The sequence below is a fragment of the Tachyglossus aculeatus genome, chromosome 21 (genome assembly GCF_015852505.1).
Source record: "Tachyglossus aculeatus isolate mTacAcu1 chromosome 21, mTacAcu1.pri, whole genome shotgun sequence".
Taxonomy (NCBI): domain Eukaryota; kingdom Metazoa; phylum Chordata; class Mammalia; order Monotremata; family Tachyglossidae; genus Tachyglossus; species Tachyglossus aculeatus.
This window is the reverse complement of record NC_052086.1, coordinates 2581023-2607117: the sequence shown is the minus strand read 5'-3', so window position 1 is coordinate 2607117 and position 26095 is coordinate 2581023. Positions and strand designations below refer to the sequence as shown.

The following is a 26095-nucleotide window of genomic DNA, read 5'->3' as shown; positions in this document are numbered from 1 at the left end:
ACGCTTACTATGTGCCAAGCACTGTTCTAAGCACTGGGGTGGATACAGGGTACTGAGGTTGTCCCACGTGGGGCTCACAGTCTTAATCCCCATTTCACAGATGAGGTAACTGAGGCCCGGAGAAGTGAAGTGACTTGCCCAAATTCACCCAGCTGACAAGTGGCGGAGCCGGGATTAGAACCCACGCCCTCTGACTCCCAAGCCTGGGTTCTTGCCACTGAGCCACGCTGCTTCTCATATCCATCCCAGCGCTTAGTACAGTGCCTGGCACATAGTAAGCACTTCAGTGCCATCATTTTATCTAGGGATGGGGAGACCCGAAGCCTGGGGGCAGGAGGAAGATGGAGGCTAAAAACTAGGGGTTACCTAGACTCCCCTCCCTTCACCGTGCTGCAAGGCAATTCATTCAGTCGTATTTATTGAGTGCCTACTGTTTGCAGAGCACTGTACTAAGCGTTTGGGACGTACATTTCAGCAGCAAATAGAGACAGTCCCTAACCACAATGGGCTCACAGGCTAGAAGGGGGGGAGAAAGATATCCAAACAAGTCAGCAGGCATCAGTAGCATCATTAGAAATAAACAGCGTTCTGGATATATACACACCATTAATATAAATAAATAGAATTACAAATATGTACATTTATATTCACGTGGGATGGGGAGGTGGGGGGGAGAAGAGAAAAAGGGGGGCTTAAGCAGTCACTAATTGCTGTTGCCCGAGCAGCGACAGTCTTGCAGACCTCTTGGCTACTTCATTCCGTCACCCCTGCTCTGGCTCCAATCTGGCCTGACTTGGTTCTTCCTTCCTTAAGCGCTTAGTAAAGTGCTTGATTGATTCCATCAGGCCCTTTCAGTCAACCAATCAAGAGCCCTTACTGGGTACAGGATGTTGTAATAATAATAATAATGGCATTTATTAAGCGCTTACTATGTGCAAAGCACTGTTCTAAGCGCTGGGGAGGTCACAGGGTGATCAGGTTGTCCCACGGGGGGCTCACAGTCTTAATCCCCATTTTTCAGATGAGGGAACTGAGGCCCAGGGAAGTGAAGTGACTTGCCCAAAGTCGCACAGCTGACAGTTGGCGGAGCTGGGATTTGAACCCATGACCTCCGACTCCAAAGCCCGTGCTCTTTCTACTGAGCCACGCTGCTTCTCTGTCCTAAGCGCTCTCGTGGCATTATCCTCGACTGCTCTCTCTTTGAACCCACATAGTCAATCCATCACTAAATCCTGTCGGTTCAACCTTCAGAACATGGCTGAAATCCGCCCTTTCCTCTCCATCCAAACTGATACCACGTTAATCCAAGCATTTATCGTAGTCATTCATTCAGTCATATTTATTGAGCGCTTATTGTGCGCAGAGCACTGTACTAAGCGCTTGGAAAATACAATCGATGACTGTATCAGCCTCCTTGCTGAACTCCCTGACTCCTGTCTCGCCCCACTCCAATCCATACTTCATTCTTCTGCCCGGATTATGAGCTCTTGTGTGGGCTGGGAATGTGACTGTTGTTATATTGTATTCTCCCAAGCACTTAGTACAGGGCTTTGCATACATCAAAGCCTGCGATAAATACAGTCGAATGAATGGATGATTTTTCTACAAAAACAGAGATTCTCAAGAAGCTCCACCATCCTCTTCTGCATCAAACAGAAACTCCTTTCCCATTAGCTTTAAAGCAATCAATCACCTCGCCCCCCTCCTACCTCACCAGCTGCTATCTTTGCACACTTTTCTCCTCTAATGCCAACCTTCTCAGCGTACCTCCATCTCATCTATCTCGCTGCCAACCTCTCTCACCCACGCCCTGCCCGTGGCCTGGAATGCCCTCCCTCTTTATATCTGACAGACAATCACTCTCCCCACCTTCAAAGCCTTACTGAAGGAACATCTTCTCCAAGAGGCCTTCCCTGACTTAACACTCTTCTCCCACTCCCTTCCATGCCCCCCTCACTTACTCTATTTATTCATTCCCTCTCCCAGCCCCACAGCACTTAGGTACCTATCTGTAATTTTATATATCAATATTGATGTCTGTCTCCCTCCCTAGACTGTAAGCTCACTGTGGGAAGGGAATGTGTCTGTTATATTGTTCTGTTGTCCTCTCCCAAACGCTTAGTCCAGTGCTCTGCACACAGTAAGCGCTCATAAATATGAGCGACTGACAATACAACAGAGTTGGTAGACAGGTTCCCTGCCCAAGACGAGTTCACAGTCTAGCGGGGGAGACGCATTAATGTAAACTAATTTATAGATAATAATAATAATAATGTTGGCATTTGGTAAGCGCTTACTGTGTGCAAAGCACCGTTCTAAGCGCTGGGGTAGAGCCAAGGTAATCAGGTTGTCCCACGAGGGGCTCGCAGTCTTCATTCCCGTTTTACGGATGAGGGAACTGAGGCCCAGAGAAGTGAAGTGACTTGCCCAAAGTCACACAGCTAAGTGGCGGGGCTGGAATTTGAACCCACGGCCTCTGACTCCAAAGCCCGTGCTCTTTCCACTGAGCTAGATCTGTACATAAGGGCTGAGGGGAAATTACCAAGCGCCCAAAGGGCACAGATCCAAATGCCTGGATGCCCAAATTATCCAATTTTCTTGCGACACTGGAAGACTGGCGGCTGTCATTTGGTATTTTATGAGTTCTACCAGGGAAAGCAGCATGGCCTAATGGAAAGGGCACAGGGAGCGGAAGTCAGGAGAATTGCTTTCCCAAATCTCAAGCGTCGAACGTGTTTCCTGGCCCCCCTAGATCCAGCTGAAGTGTGTGCATGTGTGACCAAATTGTAGAAAATGCCAGTCAAGAAACAGACTTCGGGTGCTCAGTTTTGGTCATGGCCAGTTTCCAAGCCCCCCGCCCCATTACTCCAGACCTTCTTATTTTATTATTAAAAGCAGTCAGTTTCCCCTCTCCTGACAGGGTATTGGTCACGGACATTTTATGTCCCCACATAAAGGCAGATCAGTTTGTTCTGCAGGGATTGTTTTGCTCTTTGGGAATGTTTGGATGTCATATGTGAAGCAGAAGGACTGACAGATAAAGAATGAAAGAGAGAGTGCCCAAAGATCTTTTTTTAGATCGCACAGTATGCTGTCTTTGCAACTCCTTAGACCTGTGTTATAATCTAACCTCTAATTTAGCTTCATTGTATTTCATCTGAATTTCTCCGAATGGCTTTTTTTTGCCACCCCAATTCCTCTTCCTCCGTCCTCGTCATGATCGGTGGTATTTATCGAGTGCCCTCCGTGTGCAGTGCACCGTGCTAAGCGCCTGGGTGACTATGGTAGATTAAAAAGACCTGGTTCTTACTCTCAAGAAGTTTTCGGTCCCGCAGGGAGAAGGCAAACACAAGTTTATTTTCAAATGCATGGCCTCGTGGAAAGAGTACGGGACTGGACATTGAGACCTGGGTTCTAATTCCTGTTCCACCACTTGCCTGTTGTGTGAACTTGAGGAATCAATTCACTTAGCTTCACTGTGCCTCAGGGTTCTCATCTGTAAAATGGGAATTAAATATTCGTTCTTCATCTCGTATAGATTGCGAGCCCCGTTTGGGGAAGGGATGGTCCGTCCTCATTTCTTTTATCCCAGTGCTTAATACAGTGTTTGACACATAACGAGCATTTAACAAATATTATAATTGTTCAAACAGGAAAGAAACAGCGACCATAGTAGGAACCAGAGTATGGAAACATGAATTAATGAGTGATTAAGGAGGGTAAGGATTAAGAAGAGATAGAAGAGAGAGAGAGATTTTGTGTGTGAGCGTCTCTGCCTGCTGTAAGAAAGGTGTGATGTCAATATTACCATAGCGCCTTTTGCTAGGAATTTACTGCCGTTTCCGTGAGGTTGCTATTCCTGACTTGATCCTGCTCTCCCTCTATTTTGCTCTGGAAGGCTTTGAGATGAAATGGCCTAACTGAGGTAGCGGGGTCAGAATTAGAACTCGGAGCCCCTGGGTCTAGCCTGCTGGATTTCCCAGTCCCTTTTTAGCAGGGGCCACCGTCGATCGACCTGCTATTCTGCCTTTCCGAGACTTTTTACAGTGAAGGAGGACAATAAGAATAATAATTAGACCACCTCAGGCTTACTTAATGTTTGCCTTTTCTTGAGCAGTTCCTCTTCACCTCATTTTATCCACATGATATCCCGGCGGGTTAGAGACAGGCAAATGGTGACCCCCACCACCCCTGTGTTTGAGGCGAACTGACTGAACGACAGAACGATCAAACGCTTAGTACAGTGCTTTGCACACAGTAAGCGCTCAGTAAATACGATTGAATGAGTAAATATGATTGAGTGAATCAATGAACAATCAAGGAGTGTGGCCTAATCATCATCATCATCATCATCATCAATCGTATTTATTGAGCGCTTACTGTGTGCAGAGCACTGTACTAAGCGCTTGGGAAGTACAATTTGGCAACATATAGAGACAGTCCCTACCCAACAGTGGGCTCACAGTCTAAAAGGGGGAGACAGAGAACAAAACCAAACATACTAACAAAATAAAATAATGGATAAAATAATCTCTCCTAATGGAGAGAGCACAGGCCTGAGAGTCAAAATGACCTGGATTCTAATCTCTGCTCTGCCATTTACTTTCTGTGTGACCTTGGGTTAGTCACGCACTTCTCTCTGCCTCGGTTTCGTCACCTGGAAAATGGGGATATCTGTTCATTCATTCATTCAGTCGTATTTATTGAGCCCTTACTGTGTGCAGAGCACTGTACAAAGCGCTTGGGAAGTCCAAGTTGGCAACATATAGAGACGGTCCCTACCTAACAGTGGGCTCACAGTCTAGAAGGGGGAGACAGAGAACAAAACAAAACATATTAACAAAATAAAATAAGTAGAATAAATATGTACAAATAAAATAGAGTAATAAATACGAACAAACATGTATACATATATACAGGTGCTGTGGGGAGGGGATGGAGGTAAGGTTGGGGGGATGGAGAGGGAGAAGAAGGAGGGGGCTCAGTCTGGGAAGGCCTCCAGACCTATCTGTTCTTCCTACCACTTAGCCTTTGAGCTCCGTGGGGGTCGGGGACTGTGCCCAACCTAATGAACCTGGTCCTGCCCCTGTGCTTAGAACGATGTTTGACAAATAGTAAGTGCTTAACAAATACCATTATTTTTTTTGAAAAGCGATTAATCTGAAGTTTCCCCAGCGAAGCAGAGGCAAAGCTAGAACTTAAACGCCCGTCTCCTGACTCCCAGAACCCCTCGCTGGCAACTCTGAGCTGAGCCCATCCTCTCGCGCTCTGCTGTCAAGTGCCCGTGGCATGGTGGATGCCAGGCAGTGGGTATAAGCTCACTCAAGCTCCGTCTTGTCTGGTGTCACTTCCTTCTGCGAGCCAACAGCCGTCTAAGTTAGGGGCTTTCCAGACTCTTTTCACTTGATTTCTAAAGACTGTTTCAGAAGGTGGTCAGCCCCTTGACCTACACCCGTTCCTCTTAGAAACCACCTCAGGCCCCAGTGACCATAGTCAGTCAGCCAGTTGTAATAGTTGCACGCTTACTGTGTGCAGAGCACTGTAGTAAGCGCTTGGGAGAGGACAATATAACATAAACATTCCCCGCCCACTACATGCTTACAGTCTAGAGCTGGGGACAGACATGAATAGAAAGAAATAGAGAAGCAGCGTGGCTCAGTGGAAAGAGCACGGGCTTTGGAGTCAGAGGTCATAGGTTTGAATCCTGGCTCTGCCACACGTCTGCTGTGTGACCTGGGCAAGTCACTTAACTTCTCTGAGCCTCAGTTACCTGTGAAAAAGGGGATTAAGACTGTGAGCCCCACGTGGGACAACTTGATCACCTTGTATCCCCCCAGCGCTTAGAACAGTGCTTTGCACACAGTAAGCGCTTAACAAGTGTCATTATTTTTATTATTATTAAATGACAGATATGGAACTAAGTGGTGTGGGGCTGGGAGGGCGTCAGGGTGATGCAGAAGGGCGTGGAAGAAGAGAAGGTGACCAAGCCCAATGTGTTCTCACACTTGCCCAGAACTGAGCTCTGGCTGAAACAGTAATAATAATAATAATAATTGTGGTATTTGTTAAGCATTTACTCTGTGGCGAGCACTGGCATAGATACAAGATCATCAGGTCCCACGTGTGGCTCGTAGTTGAAGTTGGGGAGGTATTGCACCCTGATTTTGCAGATGAGGGCACAGAGAAGTGAAGTGACTTGCCCCAGGGTCACGTAGCAGCCGAGTGACGGAGCCCAGATTAGAACCCTGGTCCTCTGACGCCAAGGTCCGCGCTCTTTCCACCAGGGAGTTAGAGGGGCCTCACAACCAGCCACCCTGGCCACCCAAGGGACAACTATCCTTGTACAGAAATTCCCCCCTGGAAGGTGGGGCACCCCTGTTTTTGCTTGGGCTCCCTGACTTCTGGCTCACTCCTTGGCCCCAGGCCGGGAGAAGACGGGGCATCGGAGAAGCCTCCGAACCCAGTTCTCATTCAGCTGTGTGTCCCGACCTGTGGGAGTCACACAATGTGATTTTACCTCAATCAGTCAGTCAGTCAATGGTATTTGAGTGCTTACTGTGAGCAGAGCACTGTGGTAAGCTCTTGGTAATAATAATAATAATGGCATTTATTAAGCACTTACTATGTGCAAAGCACTGTTCTAAGCGCTGGGGAGGTTACAAGGTGATCAGGTTGTCCCAAGGGGGGCTCGCGATCTTAATTCCCATTTTACAGATGAGGTAACTGAGGCACAGAGAAGTGAAGTGACTTGCCCAAAGTCACACGGCCGGGACTTGAACCCGTGATCTCTGACTCCAAAGCCCGGGCTCTTTCCGCTGAGCCGTGCTGCTTGGTATGGGACAATACATCTGCGTTGGTGGACACATTCCCTGCCCAGAATGTGAGAGTATTTGTCCAGTGTTAATGTGGGTTCAGCACTGCACTGAGCCGTGGCGAATGTAGGCTCCGGACTCTAAGCTTATTCATTCATTCAGTCGTATTTATTGAGCGCTTACTGTGTGCAGAGCACTGGACTAAGCGCTCGGGAAGTACAAGTTGGCAACATATAGAGACCGTCCCTACCCAACAACGGGCTCACAGTCTGGAAGGGGGAGACAGACAGCAAAACATGTAGGGAGGTGACAAAACATGTGGACAGGTGAAAACATGTGGACAGGTGGTGATGCAGAAGGGAATGCAAATAGGGGAAGTGAGGCCTTAGTCTTGCAAGAGATGTGATTTTATCATTCTTTGAAAATGGGGATAGTAGTGTACTGTCAGATATCTTTGTACTGGTACTTGTTAAGCGCTTATTATGTGGCAAGCACTGTTCCGTGCACTGGAGTGGATAGAAGTTAATCATGTTAGGCACATACTATACTGTGATACTACATTATACAGTCCCCTTCTAGACTGTGAGCCCGTTGTTGGGTAGGGACCGTCTCTGTTGCCAACTTGGACTTCCCAAGCGCTTAGTACAGTGCTCTGCATACAGTAAGCGCTCAATAAATACGATTGAATGAATGGGGAGAGAGTTCTAGGCCAGAGAGAGGACATGGGCAAGGGGGTAAGCTGTGATGATAACAATAATAATGATGGTATGTGTTAAATGCTTACTATGTGTGAAGCTCTGTTCTAAGTGCTAAATAGGAGGTTTGGGGGGTTTCCTCCTCTTTTTTCCCCTCCAGCATTTTCTCCTGTGCCCCAAAGCACACAGCTCTTCACACAACTCTCTTCCAGCAAACAAATTAAAAGCTTGGCCTCCAGTCATGGAATTCACATCTCCAACAACTCAGTGCCATCAGTGTTCCCCCAGACCTTGAACCTCCCAAAGAGATTGCTATTGCGTATTCCCCATAATCATTCTCCTCCTCGCCCTCCTTCTAGTCCTTCACCTCCTTCTCACCCTCCTCCTCCTCTTTCCTCCTCCTCACTCCTCCTCCTCTTCTTAATCCTTCACCTTCTCTTCCTCCTCCTTCTCTTACTCTTTCCTTCTCCTCTCCCTCCTCTCCCCCATCTTCTTCTTCCTCCTCCTCCGCTCCAGCTGCATTTACTGCCAGGGGCCCAGCCCAGCATCCAATTCTGCTGGTCCTTGCCTAATATCGCTTCCCGGGCATTGTTTGCTTATTTTATGATACTCATTAAATGCTTACTATGTGTAAAACACTGTACTAAGCACCGGGGTTGGTGCACATCAATTAGGTCGGACACAGTCCCTGTCCCACAAGGGGCTGACAGTGTGAAGTAGGGGGGAGAACAGGTATTGAATCCCCATTTTACAGTTGAGGAAACTGAGGCACAGAAAGGTTACGTGACACACCCAAGGTCGCACAGAAAGCAATTGGCAGAGCATTTGGGGGAGCGGGGATTAGGAACCCAGGTCCTCTGATTCCCAGGCCTGTGCTCGCCCCACTTGGCAACGCTAGTGACTCATCCTTCTAGACTGTGAGCCCACTGTTGGGTAGGGACCATCTCTATATGTTGCCAACTTGGACTTCCCAAGAGCTTAGTACAGTGCTCTGCACACAGTAAGCGCTCAATAAATACGATTGATTGATCGATTGATTGATCCAATGTCTCGCAGTCGTACTGGCTCACGGAGCAGGCCCTCCTCAGAGTCATCGCCAGGCCGGTCAGACGGGTTCCTGACTCCAAGGGGCTGGTGTCTGGGGCTGAACTTGCCGTTCCTTGGCTCAGAAGCCGGCCCGGCTCTCGGCGTCCCTTGGCAGAAATCCAGATCTTCCCCCGGAGTGGCAGGGGACTCTTGAGAAGCAGCATGGCGTAATAATAATAATAATAATAATGGCATTTATTAAGCGCTTACTGTGTGCACAGCACTGTTCTAAGCGCTGGGGAGGTTACAAGGTGATCAGTTTGTTCCCCGGGGAGCTCACAGTCTTCATCCCCATTTTACAGGTGAGGTAACTGAGGCACAGAGAAGTGACTTGCCCAAGGTCACACAGCAGGCCAGCGGCGGAGCCGGGATTATAACCCATAGCCTTCTGACTCCCAGGCTCGTAGTCTAACCACTGCGCCATGCTGCTTCTCTTGAGTATGATAGATGGATTGATCGGGATGAAGTACAGGCCGTTGGAAAGTTCGACCTCATTCCGCCAGCGGTTTCAGCTGAGGCTTCCCTCCCCCTTCCCGTTTTTCCCCCACCGGCATGTGACATCCTTCCAGAGGAATCACTCCTGCTGCTGCGGTATAGCCTGCAGCGGGGACGGGCGGGAAGATGCTTGCAGGAGAGGATCCAGCCCAGGATCATTAGTACAGTGCTAAGCGCTTAGTACAGTGCTCTGCACACAGTAAGCGCTCAATAAACACGATTGAATGAATCCCTCGCTGCCAGCCGGGTCAAGGGGGGGGGGTCTATTAGAAGGCCTCTGAGCCCTCCCCCACCCAATCAATCCTTCGCTTGAATTTATTGAGCACTTCCCCATTCCCGAGCCCCCCATTCCCGCCCAGTGAGCGCTGTTGATTGAACCCGGCCCTCTCCGGAGCCAGGCCCGGCCCCGGGCGCTGGCCGTCCTTGGCAGTTGCGTTCACTCGGCAGGAGAGGGTGAGAGTGCTTTGGGGACGCACGGATTTTTGGGGGGCTCTGGGCGCCTGCTTTGTACTCTCCACAGCGCTCAACGCAGTGCTTTGCACATGGTAAGCCCTCAATAAATATGATGGAGTGGATGAATACTTAGAGGGGCAGCGACATTCTTGGGCTGGGGGGTCGGGGATTTTTCACGGTGAGGGACCCCAAAGTGATGGTTTTGTGCCTTGCCCCCTTTAGCAATCAATCGATCAATGATTTTTATTAATAATAATAATTCTGGTATTTGTTAAGCGCTTACTATGTGCCAAGCACTGTTCTAAGCGCTGGGATAGTGTGCGGAGCGCTGGACTAAGTGCTTGGTAGAGGAGAGTGGAATGGAGACTCTGATCCCCACGTGGGACAGGGACTGTGTCCAACCCGATTTGTTTATATCTGTCCCAGCGCTTAGTACAGTGCCTGGCACATAGTAAGCGCTTAACAAATACCAGAATTATTATTATTATTAGATGTGTTCCCTGCCCATAAGGAGCCTACACTCCTGAGAGGGAGGAAGATGTTAAGATGTGCTGCCGTGGAAGGTTAGGGTTCAGCTTCTGGGTTCAGTTAAGTAGTGGGCCAGTGGATCAGGCAATTTGGCCCCTCTAATAATAATAATAATAATAATAATAATAATAATAATGGCGGCATTTGTTGCGCTTACTATGTGCAAAGCACTGTTCTAAGCGCTGGGGGGATACAGTGGGATCAGGTTGTCCCACGTGGGGCTCATAGTCTTAATCGTCATTTTACAGATGAGGGAACTGAAGCTCAGAGAAGTTAAGTGGCTTGCCCAAGGTCACACAGCAGACACGTGGCGGAGCCGGGATTCGAACCCATTCGAACCCTCTAGTAACAGGTCGCCATGAGAGGCAGCGTGGCTTAATGGAAAGAGCACAGGCTCGGGAGTTAGAGGTCGTGGGTTCTAATCCCGGCTCCACCATGTGTCAGGGGTGTGATTTTGGGCAAGCCACTTCATTTCTCTGTGCCTCACTTACCTCATCTGTGAAATGGGGATTAAGACTGTGAGCCCCGCGTGGGACAACCTGATAACCTTCTATCTCCCCCAGCGTTTAGAACAGTGCTCGGCCCATCGTAGTGCTTAACAAATACCATTATTATTATTAAATACCATTATCATTGTTATTATTGTGACGATTGTTTATCAAGCACTGTTGTAGCCCTGGGGTATAAAATGGGGATTAAAAGTGTGAGCCCCACGTGGGACAATCCGATTACCCTGCATCCACTCCAGCGCCTACAACAGTGCTAAGCACATAGTAAGTGCTTAACAAATACCATAATTATTATTATTATTAGTAGTAGTAATCAGGTTGGACACAGTCCTTGTCCCACATGAAGCTCCTAGGCTAAGGAGGAGGGAGAAGCGGCATTAAAAACCCATTTGACAGACAAGGAAACTGAGGCCCAGAGAGGTGAAGTTACTTGCCCAAGGTCTCAGAGCAGGCAATTTGCAGAACTGGGATTAGAACCTAAGTCCTGTGAACCCAAGGCCTGGGCTCTTTCCACTAGGCCACACTGCCAATCCATTCCTCCTCGATTGTTTGCTTTCCCCACGTCCTCAGTTACACTTTCCTCCTCCTCCTCCTTCCCTCCATCCCAACAGAGTCACTTAATTTACCTCCTTCCAATCCCCGTCCTAAACCATTTGGGTATAACAGCCAGCGCCCCAACTCTTTGACTGTCCCTGCTTTTTTTTAATGGTAATTATTGGGCACTTACTAGGTGTCAAACACTGTTCCAGTGCTTTGCACATAGTAAGCGCTTAACAAATGCCATCATTAGTATTATTATTACAAGTTAACTAGGGCAGACAGAATCCCTGTGGGCCCCCACCAGATGGTAAACTCCTCGAGGGCAGGGTTATATCTATCTGCTAACCCTACCTTACAACGTCAAGCCCTGTATGTAGAATTAATTGAGCCCCTCCTGGGTGTGGTGCACTGTACTGAACGCTTGGGAAGTGCAAAGCCAAGAAGCACATGCTTCTTGCCCAAAGGGGGCTGACGCTCGAGGGGGAGAGCACAAAAACAAGTATTTACAAATGGAAGAATTAGTTGAATGTACAGCTGAATAACCGGATTTGCAAGCGTACTTTGGATGGCTATAAATAAGTTCATTAGTCCCATTAGTCCAGCGCTTAGAACAGTGCTTGGCACATAGTAAGCGCTTAACAAATGCCAACATTATTATTAGTCCTAGAGTGGTGGGTCTATGTGGCTCAGAGTGCTGGGAAATTAGTTGGGGGAAATCAATCAGTCGGTGGTATTTATTGAGCATTAACGGTATGCAGAGCACTGTACTAAACACCTTAGGGAGCACAGTACAACTCCTGAAAGAAGCAGAATGGCCTAGCAGATAGAGCAGGGGCCTGGAAGGACATGGGTTCTAATCCCGACCCCGCCGCTTGTCTGATGTGCGATCTTCGGCAAGTCACTTTACTCCTCCGTGCCTCAGTTCCCTCATCTGCAAGATGGGAATTTGGGCTGTGAAGCCCATGTGAGTCATGGACTGTGTCCAACCTGACTAGCTTGTTCCTACCCCAGCATTTAGTACAGTGCCGGGCACCTAGTAAGTGGCATTAAAGAAAGTTGGTAGACTTGGTGGAGGAGGTGGGGTTTCAGGAGGGTTTTGAATTGGGGAGGAGGGCAAGCTGTGATCCGGTGGATTTGGGGAGGGAGGGAGAGAGTTCCAGGAACTCAGGAAAGATGATTGATTAGTTGACTAAAAGATGGCACCGCCCCTGCCTGCCCAGACGACTGTTTGGAGCTGAGTTGGTCTGTGGGCCTGCCTCAGTTCCCCTTTCAGTTCCCCCAAATAGAAAGCCCCGGGTTTTTAAGCTTTGCAAATCACAGGGCAAGTCGTCTTTGTTTTTTTTTCTGGGTTTTTGGGGGCGGGGGGGTGGCGGGGGTTTCTTTCCTTCCTATTCCCCTTTGCCAAGCACGGCCGAAAGCCAGAGACCGGGGCCGAGCGCAAAGCCCAGGCTGACGGGGAACCTTTTCTCCTCTCTTTCAGACCCTCGCGGCAAACCACGGGACCAAAATGACTGACTCCAAGTACTTCACCACCACCAAGAAAGGTACCCCCCCGAGAGTCTTCCTCTCCCTTGTGCCTTCCCTGGGAAGATCCCGGCTGGGGGGTGGCGGGGGGGAAAGAGGTAGGGAGGGAGGGAGCCCGGGAGTGGGGGCGGCGACTGGGCATAGACAGACCCGGGTTCTTGTTCCGTCTCTGCTTCTTGACCTGCCGGGTGACCTTGGCCAAGTCATTCTACCTCTCTCGGCCCCAGTTTCCTTATCTGTAAAGTGGGGTTTAGAGTCCTCTCCCTCTGTCTGGACTGGACTGGGACCTATTATTATTATTATTATATATATATACAATGTTTATTAAGTGTTTACTCTGTGCCAAGTAAATTCTGGGGTACATACCATATCCTCAGGACCCCCATGGGGCTCAAGTGTAAGTAGGAAAGAGAACAATTGTTGAATCCCCTCTTTGCAGATGAGGCAGCTGAGGTGCAGGTAAGTGAAGTGACTTAGATTATCATCATCACTGTTATCATTATTATTGTTATTATCATTATTTAGACTGTGAGCCCACTGTTGGGTAGGGACTGTCTCTATATGTTGCCAACTTGGACTTCCCAAGCGCTTAGTACAGTGCTCTGCACACAGTAAGCGCTCAATAAATACGATTGATTGATTGATTATTACTGTTGTATTTGTTAAGTGCTTATTTTGTGCCAAGCACTTTTCTAAGCACTTGGGTTAGATATAGTTATCAGGTTGGACACAGCCCCTGTGCTCACAGTCTACGTAGGAGAGAGTACGGTTTAATCTCCATTTTACAGATGAGGAAGCTGAGGTGCAGAGAAGTGAAGAGACTTGACCCAGGTCACAGCAGACAATAGGAGAATTGGGATTAGAACTCAGGTCCCCGACACCCGGGCCCGGGCTCTTTCCCCTAGACCATGCTGCTTCTCATCTTCTCAGTGGGAAGAGCCCGGGCTTTGGGGTCATAGGTCATGGGGTTCAAATCCCGGCTCCACCAACTGTCGGCTGTGTGACTTGGGCAAGTCACTTCACTTCTCTGGGCCTCAGTTACCTCATCTGTAAAATGGGGATTAAGACTGTGAGCCCCATGTGGGGCAACCTGATCATCTTGTAACCTCCCCAGCGCTTAGAACAGTGCTTTGCACATAGTAAGCGCTTAATAAATGCCATCATTATTTTTATTATCTACCCAGTCTAGCACAGTGCTTGACATATAGAAAGTGCTTAATTAATCAGTGATACTTATTGAGTGCCTAACAATGTGCAGAACAATTTGCTTAGAGGAGAAGGGGCCAAAATTAGGAGGATTCAGAACCTCCCTCTCCCCAATAATAATAATAATGGTATTTGTAAAGTGCTTACTAAGTGCCAGGCACTGTACTAAATGCTGGGATGGATACAAGCAAATCAGGTTGGACACAGTCCCTGCCCCGCATAGGGCTCACACTCTTCACCCCCATTTTACAGATGAGGGAACTGAGGCACAGAGAAGTGAAGCGCTTTCCCAAGGCCACACAGCAGACGGGTGGCCGAGTAGGGATTAGAATCCAGGGATCTTCCCACTCCTAGGCCCGGTCTATCCACTCAGCCAGGCCCCGGGGACAATTGGGAAAGGGGACTGGATTGATTGAGGGCTCCCAGGGTCTTAGAGCCAGGAATGGGAGGGGAGGAGAGAGCCTGCAGTGACTGCAGCTGCTGACAAGGCACTGTTGGAAATTGGCTGTCCCTGTCCGCTCTCCTGGCTTTTCTCTCCGTCCCTCTTTCCTTCCTCCCTCCCTTCCTTCCTCCTCCTCTCCACCCCCGCCTCCCTCACCCTCAGAGTCCGACCTGCAGTCATCCATTCATTTAATCGTATTTATTGAGCGCTTACTGTGTGCAGAGCACTGTACTAATGGGAAGTCCAAGTCGGCAACAGATAGAGACGGTCCCTACCCAACAATGGGCTCGCAGTCTAGAAGGGGGGAGACAGACAACAAAACAAAGCATGTGGACAAGTGTCAAGTCGTCAGAACAAACAGAATTAAAGCTAGATGCACATCATTCACAAAATAAATAGAATAGTAAATATGTACAAGTAAAATAGAGTGATCAGTCTGTACAGACCTATATACAGGTGCTGTGGGGAGGGGAAGGAGGTAGGGCAGGGGGATGGGGGGAGGAGAGGAAAAAGGAATCAATCAATCAATCAATCAATCGTGTTTATTGAGCGCTTACTATGTGCAGAGCACTGTACTAAGCGCTTGGGAAGTACAGATTGGCAACACATAGAGACAGTCCCTACCCAACAGTGGGCTCACAGTCTAAAAGGGGGAGACAGAGAACAGAACCAAACATACCAACAAAATAAAATAGATAGGATAGAAATGTACAAGTAAAATAAATAAATAAATAAGGAAATAAAAAGGAAGTTTTGGAGGAGGTGGGCTCTCAGTCTTTCTGCTGTTCTGGCAAGAATTTTATCGTCCTGCAGCTGGCTAAGCCCACTCATTAGCCTCAGCCCAAATCCCGCCCCTCCTTAATTCCCAGAAGAGGCGCCGAACCAAATTTCCCCCCGAGAGGAGAGCCGTTGGGATGTTCTGGGGGCCGCACCCCCCACAGCTGCTGAGCAGAAGGGGTGGGGGGCGGGAGGGGTCTCTCCACCGGAGAGGCTACTTGGGAGCAGGGGAAGGGGCTCCAGGACCTGACACCCTCCTCCCCGTCCCGGCCTTCATCGAAGGCACCCACAGTCACTTGGGGCTTTCCAGCCTGTGACTAGGTCCCGGGGGGCGGCCGTCGGGAAGAGGAGGCCCCGGGTGACGTCCGCCTGCCGCCGAAAGCGCCGGCCTGGCACATTCCTCCGGCCATCCCTTGTGCAATATCCCCCGGCCCCGCCGCCCCTTCTCTCGGAGCCGGTTGCTTGTGACCATCCTCGTGCCCCGGCCGGGGGGGACCCGTGCTGACCCTCCCTCCCGGAGTCAGCCTGCTCCGGCTCAGCTGGCCCGTTACACTTCCTCACCCCTCCTTGCCCCTCGTCGGCCCCACGTTTCCCAGGCTGATTAAACCGGAGCCGGACCTTGATCTCGCCCGGCGCTTTCCTGCCTGCTTTGCGATTATCTCTTGCCGCCCCCGGCTGGCTCCCCCGGCACCCCGCCAGAGCCCGGGAGAGTGGGGAGGGGGCAGAGGGAAGGACTCCTTCAGGGCCCCCTGGGGTGGGAAGAGCGGAGCGGAGCGGAGGTCCGGACTTTCCGACTCCCCACTTCCCGGCAGATTCATTCATTCAATCGTATGTATTGAGCGCTTACTGTGTGCAGAGCACTGTACTAAGCGCTTGGGAAGTACAAGTTGGCAACATATAGAGACGGTCCCTAGATGTCAAGGGGCCTGAGGAAACCCAGTTTCTGAACTCACACAAGGCCTCCCCTTCCCCTCCCCGGGGACGCAGCTGAACCCCCGTTTCTAGAGCAGACGACCGGATGAAATCTGGACCAGGCGGTCTTAAGATGGATGCTCACGATTCGAACCTGCAGATAATAGCAAGCCCCAAAGTGATGCCAAAATAATAAGAATTATCTTGTTAAACGCTTGCCATGTGCCACGCACCATTCTAAGCACGGAGGTAAAGACAAGTTAATGGGCCTCACCGTCTTAATCCCAATTTCACGGATGAGGGAACTGAGGCACAGAGAAGTAAAGTGAGTGTTCGGGGGATCACACAGCAGGCGTGTGGTGGGATTAGAACCCAGGTCCTCCTGACTCCCGGGCTCAGACTATCCACTAGGCCAGTCTGCTTCTCAAGACCATTTGTGCCATGGGCGATCATTGGTTTATTAGGTTCAGGAAAGAGCAGTTGAGGTGGCTAGATGTTATGGGAGGTTGAAAATTTTCCTTTCCCTTTGTAGATGGGGCTGGTCATTGTCAGCACAAAATCCCTGAAAAAGAGGAAGACAGGCCGAAAAGGACGTTTTGTCATTGAGAGAAATCTGCTCTCTAGACTGTGAACTCATTGTGGGCAGGTGCTTAGTACAGTACGCTGCACACAGCGCCCAGTAAATACAATTGAATGAACCCCTCGTTTCAAAGAAACATTGTGGCTTAGGCGAAAGAACAAGACCCTGGGGGTCAGAAGGACCTGGGTTCTAATCCCGGCTCTGCTGCTTGTCTGCTGTGTGACTCGGGCAAGTCGCTTCGCTTCTCTGGGCCTCACCTCGTCTGTAAAAGGGGGAGGAAGACTGTGAAATCCATGTGGGACGTAGACTTGGTCCAGCTTGATTAGCTCGTTATCTACCCCAGCCCTTAGTACAGAGCCTGGGCACTTAATAAACACTTAAATAGGATTAAAAAGAAAAGCCTCTTGCCATCTTTCCCCGGCCTTGTGGTTTGAGATCAATCGCTCCAGGCAGATCTCTCAACCTGTGGGGTCTTTGGGAAGAAGGAAAGCTTAGGCTGTCTCCTCTTCCTCCTCCTGAACCGCCTCATTTAGGCTTCCGAGTCCTCGGCGCTAAGCACCAAGATAAGCACCCCACCGCACTTATCATAAATACGATGGATGATGATGATGATGATGATCTGTTTTGAAACCTTGCGGTTTCCCCTGTTCGTAATTCATTTTAGGGTCTCTGTCCCCCTTGCTAGAGCGTAAACTCTTTGGGGACAGGCATTGGGTCTTCTAAATTATGGGATTCTCCCAAGCGCTAAGTAGATTGCTCTGCACAGAGTACACGCTCGGTAAATTCTGTTGGTTGATTTATTGATTTCCCACTTGTCCCTGTGTTGACGCAACTCCAGTGACTCATTCAGATCATTCCAATCAAATTGTTCAAATATGGAAGCAGCACGGCTTAGTGGAAAGAGCATGGGCTTGGGAGTCTGGTCGTGGGTTCTAATCCCGGCTCTGCCACTTATCGGCTGTGTGACTTTGGGCAAGCCGCTTGACTTCTCTGTGCCTCCTTTACCTCATCTGTAAAGTGGGGATGAAGACCGCGAGCCCCACATGGGACAACCTGATTACTTTGCCAGTGCTTAGAACAGTGCTTGGCCCATTGTAAGCGCTTAACAAATACCATCATTATTAAATAGCATTTGCTCAGTGCATGCCATGTGCAGAACGCTGTACTACACCTTTGGGCGAGAACAATAGAGTCAGTAGACGTGAAGCAGTGCGGCCTAGTGGAAAGAGCCCGGCCCTGGGAGTCAGAGGACCTGGATTTTGATCCCGGCTCGGCTACCTGCCTGCCCTGTGACGTTGGGAAAGTCACTTCACTTCCCCGTGCCTCAGTTCCCTCATCTGCAAAATGGGGATTCAATTCCTGTTCTCCCTCCTATTTAAACTGTGAGCCCCACTGATTATCTCCTGTGTGCCCCGGCGCTTAATACAGTGCTTGGGGCATAGGAAGCTTTGAACAGATACCACAGTTATTCTTATGATGATTAGGATTCCTGACTTCAAGGAGTTTATAATCTAGAGGGGTACGGTGACATTAAAATAAACTACAGTTTGGAGGAAGCAATAGATATTGAAGATAGGAGTGTTTGGGGCAGGGTGGTGACTGAACACCCAGGTGATTAGTTGGTGGGAAGAGGCAGTAGAAGGGGGGTGTTGGGTGGGGAGGTTCAGGATTAACCAGGGAAGGCCCCCCGGAGGAGAAGGGATTTCAGAAGAACTCTAAATTATCATAATTATTATTATTATTATTATTATTAATATGGTACTTGTTAAGTGCTTACTCTGTGCCAAGCACTGTTCCAAGCACGCGGGTAGATACAACCTAATCAATCAATCAGTGGTATTTATTGAGCGCTTACTGTGTGCAGAGCACTGTCCTAAGCACTTGAGAGAGTATGATACAACAGAGTTGATAGACACATTCGCTGCCCACAACGAGCTTACAATCTATAATCAGGCTGGACACAGTTCCTATCCCCCCTGAGGTCCACACTCTTAGTCCCCATTTTACAGAAGAGGGAACTGAGGCCCAGAGAAGAGCAGTGACTTGCCCAAGGTCACACAGCAGACATGGGGCTGAGCTGGGATTAGAACCCAGGTCCTTCTGACTCCCAGGCGTGGCTCTGTCAATCAATCAATCAATCGTATTTATTGAGCACTTACTGTGTGCAGAGCACTGTATTAAGCGCTTGGGAAGTACAAGTTGGCAACATATAGAGGCAGTCCCTACCCAACAGTGGGCTCACAGTCTAAAAGTCACTAAGCCACACCGCTTTGCCACTAAGAAGAGGAGAAAAGGGTCTCCCGGATGCGGAAGGGCAGGGAGGGTTTGAGCACAAAGTCAGAGGCCACAGGAAAGACCAAAGTGAGGCCCCTTTATCTCCCGATAGAACAAGGAAGATTTGGGATAATCGCTTTTCCCATCCCGGTGGAGTGAGCTGAGGCCCTGGCTCTCTGTGAGGCGAGTGAGGGAGGGGAGTCTGAGGAAGCCTTTGGCTACTGTTTCCTGGGCGGGAGAGGCCAACCCCTGGGTGACTTGGTGCCCTCAGCTTGGCCTTTCCTTGGCTACGGGAAGCAGCGTGGCTCAGTGGAAAGAGCCCCGGCTTTGGAGTCAGAGGTCATGGGTTCAAATCCCAGCTCTGCCACCTGTCAGCTGTGTGACTTTGGGCAAGTCACTTAACTTCTCTGTGCCTCATCTGTAAAATGGGGATGAAGACTGTGAGCCCCCCGTGGGACAACCTGATCACCTTGTAACCTCCCCAGTGCTTAGAACAGCGCTTCGCACATAGTAAGCGCTTAATAAATGCCATCATTATTATTATTACGGGCCGCCTCACCTCCTCTTCCCTGTTCCAGGGGAGATCTTCGAGCTGAAGGCGGAGCTCAACAGCGACAAGAAGGAAAAGAAAAAGGAAGCAGTGAAGAAAGTGATCGCGTCCATGACCGTGGGCAAGGATGTCAGGTGGGCCCAGAGGGGAAGGAGGGTCTCTCTCGAGCCGCTGGGTTCCGCGCTCTGTCTTGGGCTTCGGTTGTGTTCCACTGGGCATTCAGTACAGTGCCCTGCACCCAGTGGGCACTCAGTACTTAGCTCTGCCACTTACACCCGTCGTGGCTCAGTGGAAAGAGCCCGGGCTTTGGAGTCGGAGGTCACAGGTTCAAATCCCGGCTCCGCCAATTGTCAGCTGTGTGACTTTGGGCAAGACACTTAACTTCTCTGGGCCTCAGTTAGCTCATCTGTAAAATGGGGATTAAGACTGTGAGCCCCCCGTGGGACAACCTGATCACCTTGTATCCCCCCAGTGCCTAGCACACAGTAAGCACTTAACAAATGCCATCATTATTTTTATGGCTGCCCTGGAGTAAGGGGTGGGAGAGGGAGACGGGTGTCTCCTCTGAGGAGGTTTGAGCACCTTAGACTCGGAAGCTGCTCAGGATGGAGAGAGAGGGCTGGCACCTGGGAGAGTCCCCAGATTATAAGCGTGGCCCATCAGTGATCCCATCGTCATCATCAATCGTATTTATTGAGCGCTTACTATGTGCAGAGCACTGTACTAAGCGCTTGGGAAGTACAAATTGGCAACATATAGAGACAACAGTGGGCTCACAGTCTAAAAGGGGGAGACAGAGAACAAAACCAAACATACTAACAAAATAAAATAAGTAGAATAGATATGTACAAATAAAATAAATAAATAAATAGAGTAATAGATATGTACAAACATATATACATATATCCAGGTGCCGTGGGGAAGGGAAGGAGGTAAGATGGGGGGGATGGAGAGGGGGACAAGGGGGAGAGGAAGGAAGGGGCTCAGTCTGGGAAGGCCTCCTGGAGGAGGTGAGCTCTCAGCAGGGCCTTAGACCCCTCCCAACAGTGAGGGGTCAGGCATGAGACCCCCATTCCCACCCAGGAGGACCCACCTCAGCCTAGGGAGATAGCTCCTAGGCTGCTTCTGGTCATTCAGGCACTCATTCATTCAGTCGTATTTATTGAGCGCTTACAGGGTGAACAGAAAGTCCCGTCCCCCCTCCCACGCCCCGATCTGAGCTCGGGGGACCTGTGGGGCCACTCACCCCTCCCCGCCCCGGCTCTTGCGAGCCCCCCGGCCCACCGCCCACATGGCTGCCTTTCTTTTCAGTGCCCTCTTCCCAGACGTGGTAAACTGCATGCAGACGGACAACCTGGAGCTGAAGAAGCTCGTCTACCTCTATCTGATGAACTACGCCAAGAGCCAGCCGGACATGGCCATCATGGCCGTCAACACCTTCGTCAAGGTCAGTGGGCGGGAGGCGTCCCGACCTCTTCCGAGCCAGGGTGTCGTCGTCCCCCGCACCGCCCCCAAACCCTGGCCTGAAATAATGATGCTATCTGTTAAGCGCTTCCTATGTGCCAAGCACTGTTTTACGCGCCGACACAGTCAGATGTATTTATTGAGGCTCACTGTGTGCAGAGCACTGTACTAAGGGCTTAGGAGCGGGCGTATAACAGTATAACACACACATTCCCTGCCCACAGTGAGCTGACAGACATTAAACACATTACAGATGAGTGCTGTGGGGCTAGGAGGGGGAGAGTGAATAAAGGGGGCAAGTCAGGGTGATGCAGAAGGGAGTGGGAGAAAAGGAAAGGAGAGCTTAGTCAGGGAAGGCCTCTTGGAGGAGATGGGCCTTCAATAAGGCTTTGAAGGTGGGGAGAGTCGCTGTCTGTCGGATACGAGGAGGAAGGGTGTTGCAGGCGAGATGGGAAGGTTGGCAATAAAGGAGCGAAGGGGCGTAGCGGGGTGAGGTAGGAGGGAGCAAGGGGATTGAGTACAGTCGGTTGTCTGTGTCCCCGGGCCCGAGGCTCTCCCTGCCCCCCGCCCCCGTACCGGCCCTGGTTCCGAGGTCAGCGTCGGGCACCGGCGGCGATGCCCGCGGACATCGAGGCCGCCCGGGTCCGGCTCCCTCAGGACTGCGAGGACCCGAACCCGCTGATCCGGGCCCTGGCGGTGCGGACCATGGGCTGCATCCGGGTGGACAAGATCACGGAGTACCTGTGCGAGCCGCTGCGCAAGTGCCTCAAAGACGAGGATCCCTACGTGCGCAAGACGGCCGCCGTGTGCGTCGCCAAGCTCCACGACATCAACGCCCAGCTGGTGGAGGACCAGGGCTTCCTGGACACCCTCAAGGATCTCATCTCCGACTCCAACCCCATGGTGACCAAGTCCCTCCCTCCCTCCTTCCCTCCGTTCCTCCTTCCCTTGCTTCCAGTTTGCTTAGTGGTTCCCCATCCGGCCCTCCCCCTCCCCTCCTCGGATTCCCTGCCCCTGCCAAGCTCGGCCAAATCGGACCCTTGTTTTCCCTCTGTGAGTTGGGATTGCGTGAGTGTCTGCCTGCCACGCTGCTGCCCAGAACGAAGCGGGCAGAGGCCGGGCGTCCTTGTCTACTCGTCACTTTTCTGCCCGTCCTACAGCCCCCACCCCCCACCCAACTGCCACAACCTCGTCCTCTGGAAGGAGCCAAGAGGGACCGTGTCCCCCGGGGGTCTTCGTGACCAGGCTGGCACCCTCGGGATTCTCACCCACCTCACCCGCGGGGCGAGCTTAGCCGGTCGGGTGTCAGCCGGGCTTCCTACCCACAGAGCCTCAGGATGGGAGCCGGCAGCCCAGGAGAGCTCAGAGTTTGGACTCCCAAGCGTTTAGTACAGTGCACGGCACTCAGTGGGCACTCAGCACATCCCATTACCAACTGCAACTGCATGGACGCCCTTAACGGCTAACTTAAGCTCCAGTCTCAGGCAGCTCTGACTCTCTCAGTGCAGGAGAAGGCTCCGATCCCCCTAGGTGGGCGGAAGGGTGGGCTCTCTGAGATCCTGCTGCCGTAAAAGCTGAGGGGCCGCTCTTCATTTGGACAGCTACCTGAGGACCCTGGGCTGAGGTCTTTCCTGGACCCCAGCCCCCTATAGTGATAGTGGTAACAATAATAATAATAATGATGATAAGTATTTGTTAAGACCATAGGTGCCAGGCACTGTACCAAGTGCCGATGTCGATAATAGATCCCAGAAAATCAGGATGGACACAGCCTCTTTCCGACTCCTGAGGCCCAAGGAAGGGCAGCGTGGCTCCGTGGAAAGAGCCTGGGCTTTGGAGTCAGAGGTCATGGGTTCAAATCCCAGCTCCGCCAATTGCCAGCTGTGTGACTTTGGGCAAGTCACTTCATCATCAGTCGTATTTATTGAGCGCTTACTGTGTGCAGAGCACTGTGCTAAGCGCTTGGGAAGTACAAGTTGCCAACATGTAGAGACAGTCCCTACCCAACAGTGGGCTCACGGTCTAAAAGGGGGAAAGTCACTTCTCTGTGCCTCGGTTCCCTCATCTGTAAAATGGGGATTAAGACTGTGAGCCCCACGTGGGACAACCTGATGGCCTTGTATCCCCTCAGCGCTTAGAACAGTGCTTTGCACATAGTAAGTGCTTAACAAATACCATTAAAAAAAAAAAGACTTGGACAAGGTCACACAGCAGGTACGTGGCAGAGCCAGGAGTAAAACCCAGGTCCACTGAGTCTCAGGCTTCTGCGCCTTTCACTGCACCCCACTGCTTCTTCCTAGGCTAGGGATCCGGGGGATGGGGACCCCGGTGACTTTTCTCACCAGCTTTCCTCACTGCGGGCAGTGGTTGGTGCCAGGAAATTGGCATCGGGTTCTGGGGCCTGGTTTTCCCAGAACCTCGCCCTCAAACTGGGCCTTAAGCATCAGCCCCGTCCCATTCCCTCACATGATGATGATGATGGTATTTATTAAGCTCTTACTATGTGCAAAGCACTGTTCTAAGCGCTGGGGGGATACAAGGCCACCAGGTTGTCCCACGTGGGGCTCACAATCTTAATTCCCCTTGTACAGATGAGGTAACTGAGGCCCAGAGAAGTGAAGTACACAGCACCTGTATATATGTATATATGGTTGTACATATTTATTACTCTATTTATTTATTTATTTATTTATTTTACTTGTACATTTCTATCCTACTTATTTTATTTTGTTGGTATGTTTGGTTCTGTTCTCTGTCTCCCCCTTTTAGACTGTGAGCCCACTGTTGGGTAGGGACTGTCTCTATGTGATGCCAATTTGTACTTCCCAAGCGCTTAGTACAGTGCTCTGCACATAGTAAGCGCTCAATAAATACGATTGATTGATTGATTGATTGATTGATTGAAGTGACTTGCCCAAAGTCACACAGCTGACAATTGGCGGAGCTGGGATTTGAACCCATGACCTCTGACTCCAAAGCCCTGGCTCTTCCCACAGAGCCACGCTGCAAACTCACATGAGTTTGGGCAGCGTGGCCTAGTGAATACGGCACTGGCTTGGGAGTCAGAAGGTCATGGGTTCTAATCCTGGCTCCGCTACTTGTCCGCTCTGCGGCCTTGGGCAAGTCACTTCACTGCCCTCTCAGTTCCCTCATCTGTAAAATGGGGATTAAAAGACTAGGAGATCCGTGTGGGACAGGGATTGTGTTCAACCCTATTTGCTTGTATCCACGCCAGTGCTTAGTACAGGGCCTGGCATATAGTAGGCACTTAAATGCCACTTTGTACGGCCCGTAGTTCCATAAGAGTTGGCACAGGTCAGAGAGTCACCCCCACAAGGGGAAAGCATCCCCCTCCAGAGAGATGGGGACGGCAGGGCTGTGGGTTCTGGTGTTTGACTCCCTGCCCACTGGCCATCCCACCCCCTCTTAATTCTAGGTTCACATTCCTTAAGACTGAGTGGATTGGCGTCCCGGCGATAGCAGTTCTAGAGTGTACTGAGCGCCCACGGGGTGGAATGCACGGTACTAGGCGCCCGGGAAAGTCCCAAACTCCATCCGCGAGGAGCTTCCCCTGGAGGGTGCGCTCAGCCCCTCTCCCCCTCCCCCCCTCCGCCCGGCAGGTGGTGGCCAACGCGGTGGCCGCCCTCTCGGAAATCGCCGAGTCCCACCCGAGCAGCAACCTGCTGGACCTGAACCCGCAGTCCATCAACAAGCTGCTGACGGCCCTGAACGAGTGCACCGAGTGGGGCCAGATCTTCATCCTGGACTGCCTGGCCAATTACATGCCCAAGGACGACCGCGAAGCCCAGAGGTGAGGACTCGGGGGCCCCTGAGTCGGCCCCCGACCGGCCGCGGGCTGCTTCAGCTGCTCCGGTGCTCTCCCGAGCGCTCGGTAAACGCCACCGATTGATTGATCGATCGATCGGCCGCCCGAGGGCAAGGGCCGGGCTAGGCCGCGGTCTCCATCCCCCCCATCTTACCTCCTTCCCTTCCCCACAGGACCTGTATATATGTTTGTACATATTTATTACTCTATTTATTTTACTTGTACCTATCTATTCTATTTATTTTATTTTGTTAGCAGGTTTGGTTTTGTTCTCTGTCACCCCCTTTTAGACTGTGAGCCCACTGTTGGGTAGGGACTGTCTCTATATGTTGCCAATTTGTACTTCCCAAGCCTTTAGTACAGTGCTCTGCACGTAGTAAGCGCTGAATAAATACGATTGATGATGATGATGATGATGATAGCCTCCCAGGCAGAGCCGGAAGTCCCCACCTCTGCGCCCCCTAAACTGCTGGAGGGCGTCCATGCGTGGCCCCCTATGCCCCAAGCCGGGTCCAGTTGGTGTGGGGGTACCCTCGTTTTCCCCCCTCTCCTCCTCCAGCGTCCCAACTCTTCCCAGGCCGGTGGAGGGCTGTGGGGGCGGTGGGGCAGGGCTCCAGCGCCCAGAGTCCCCTGTTTCCCTGTGGACCGTAAGCTCTTTGTCATCATCATCATCATCATCAATCGTATTTATTGAGCGGTTACTATGTGCAGAGCACTGTACTAAGCGCTTGGGAAGTACAAATTGGCAACATATAGAGACAGTCCCTACCCAACAGTGGGCTCACAGTCTAAAAGGGGGAGACAGAGAACAAAACCAAGCATACTAACAAAATAAAATAAATAGGATAGATATGTACAAGTAAAATAAATAAATAGAGTAATAAATATGTACAACCATATATACATATATACAGGTGCTGTGGGGAAGGGAAGGAGGTAAGATGGGGGGGATGGAGAGGGGGACGAGGGGGAGAGGAAGGAAGGGGCTCAGTCTGGGAAGGCCTCCTGGAGGAGGTGAGCTCTCAGCAGGGCCTCGAAGGGAGGAAGAGAGCGAGCTTGGCGGAGGGGCAGAGGGATTGGGGGCATTCCAGGCCCGGGGGATGCCGTGGGCCGGGGGACGATGGCGGGACAGGCGAGAACGAGGTACGGTGAGGAGATTAGCGGCGGAGGAGCGGAGGGTGCGGGCTGGGCTGGAGAAGGAGAGAAGGGAGGTGAGGTAGGAGGGGGCGAGGGGATGGATGGACAGCCTTGAAGCCCAGGGTGAGGAGTTTCTGCCTGATGCGCAGATTGATTGGTAGCCACTGGAGGTTTTTGAGGACCTTTGTGGGCAGGGAACGCGTCTCCTTACTCAGGTCATCCCCTCCCCGGCGCTTCTCGGTACAGCGCTCCGCACCCCGTAAGCGCTCGCTAAATACCACTGAT

The 26095-nt window shown here is 50.9% G+C and overlaps 1 protein-coding gene across 4 annotated transcripts in view; it reads left to right on the top strand.

Annotated features, from left to right (window-relative positions):
* The window catches only part of AP1B1 (adaptor related protein complex 1 subunit beta 1), a 60764-nt gene that overhangs the window by 4960 nt on the left and 29709 nt on the right, over positions 1–26095 (top strand). For 3 of the 4 annotated variants that reach the window (XM_038762370.1, XM_038762369.1, XM_038762366.1), the window contains exons 2-6: positions 12599–12662; positions 19412–19517; positions 20695–20830; positions 21505–21750; positions 24468–24658. In XM_038762370.1, coding sequence (XP_038618298.1) covers positions 12626–12662; positions 19412–19517; positions 20695–20830; positions 21505–21750; positions 24468–24658 — 716 coding nt within the window. In that variant the 5' untranslated portion in view covers positions 12599–12625. Of the gene's footprint in view, positions 1–12378; positions 12440–12598; positions 12663–19411; positions 19518–20694; positions 20831–21504; positions 21751–24467; positions 24659–26095 lie in introns of those variants that run through there. The other variant, XM_038762368.1, reaches the window with a different exon arrangement.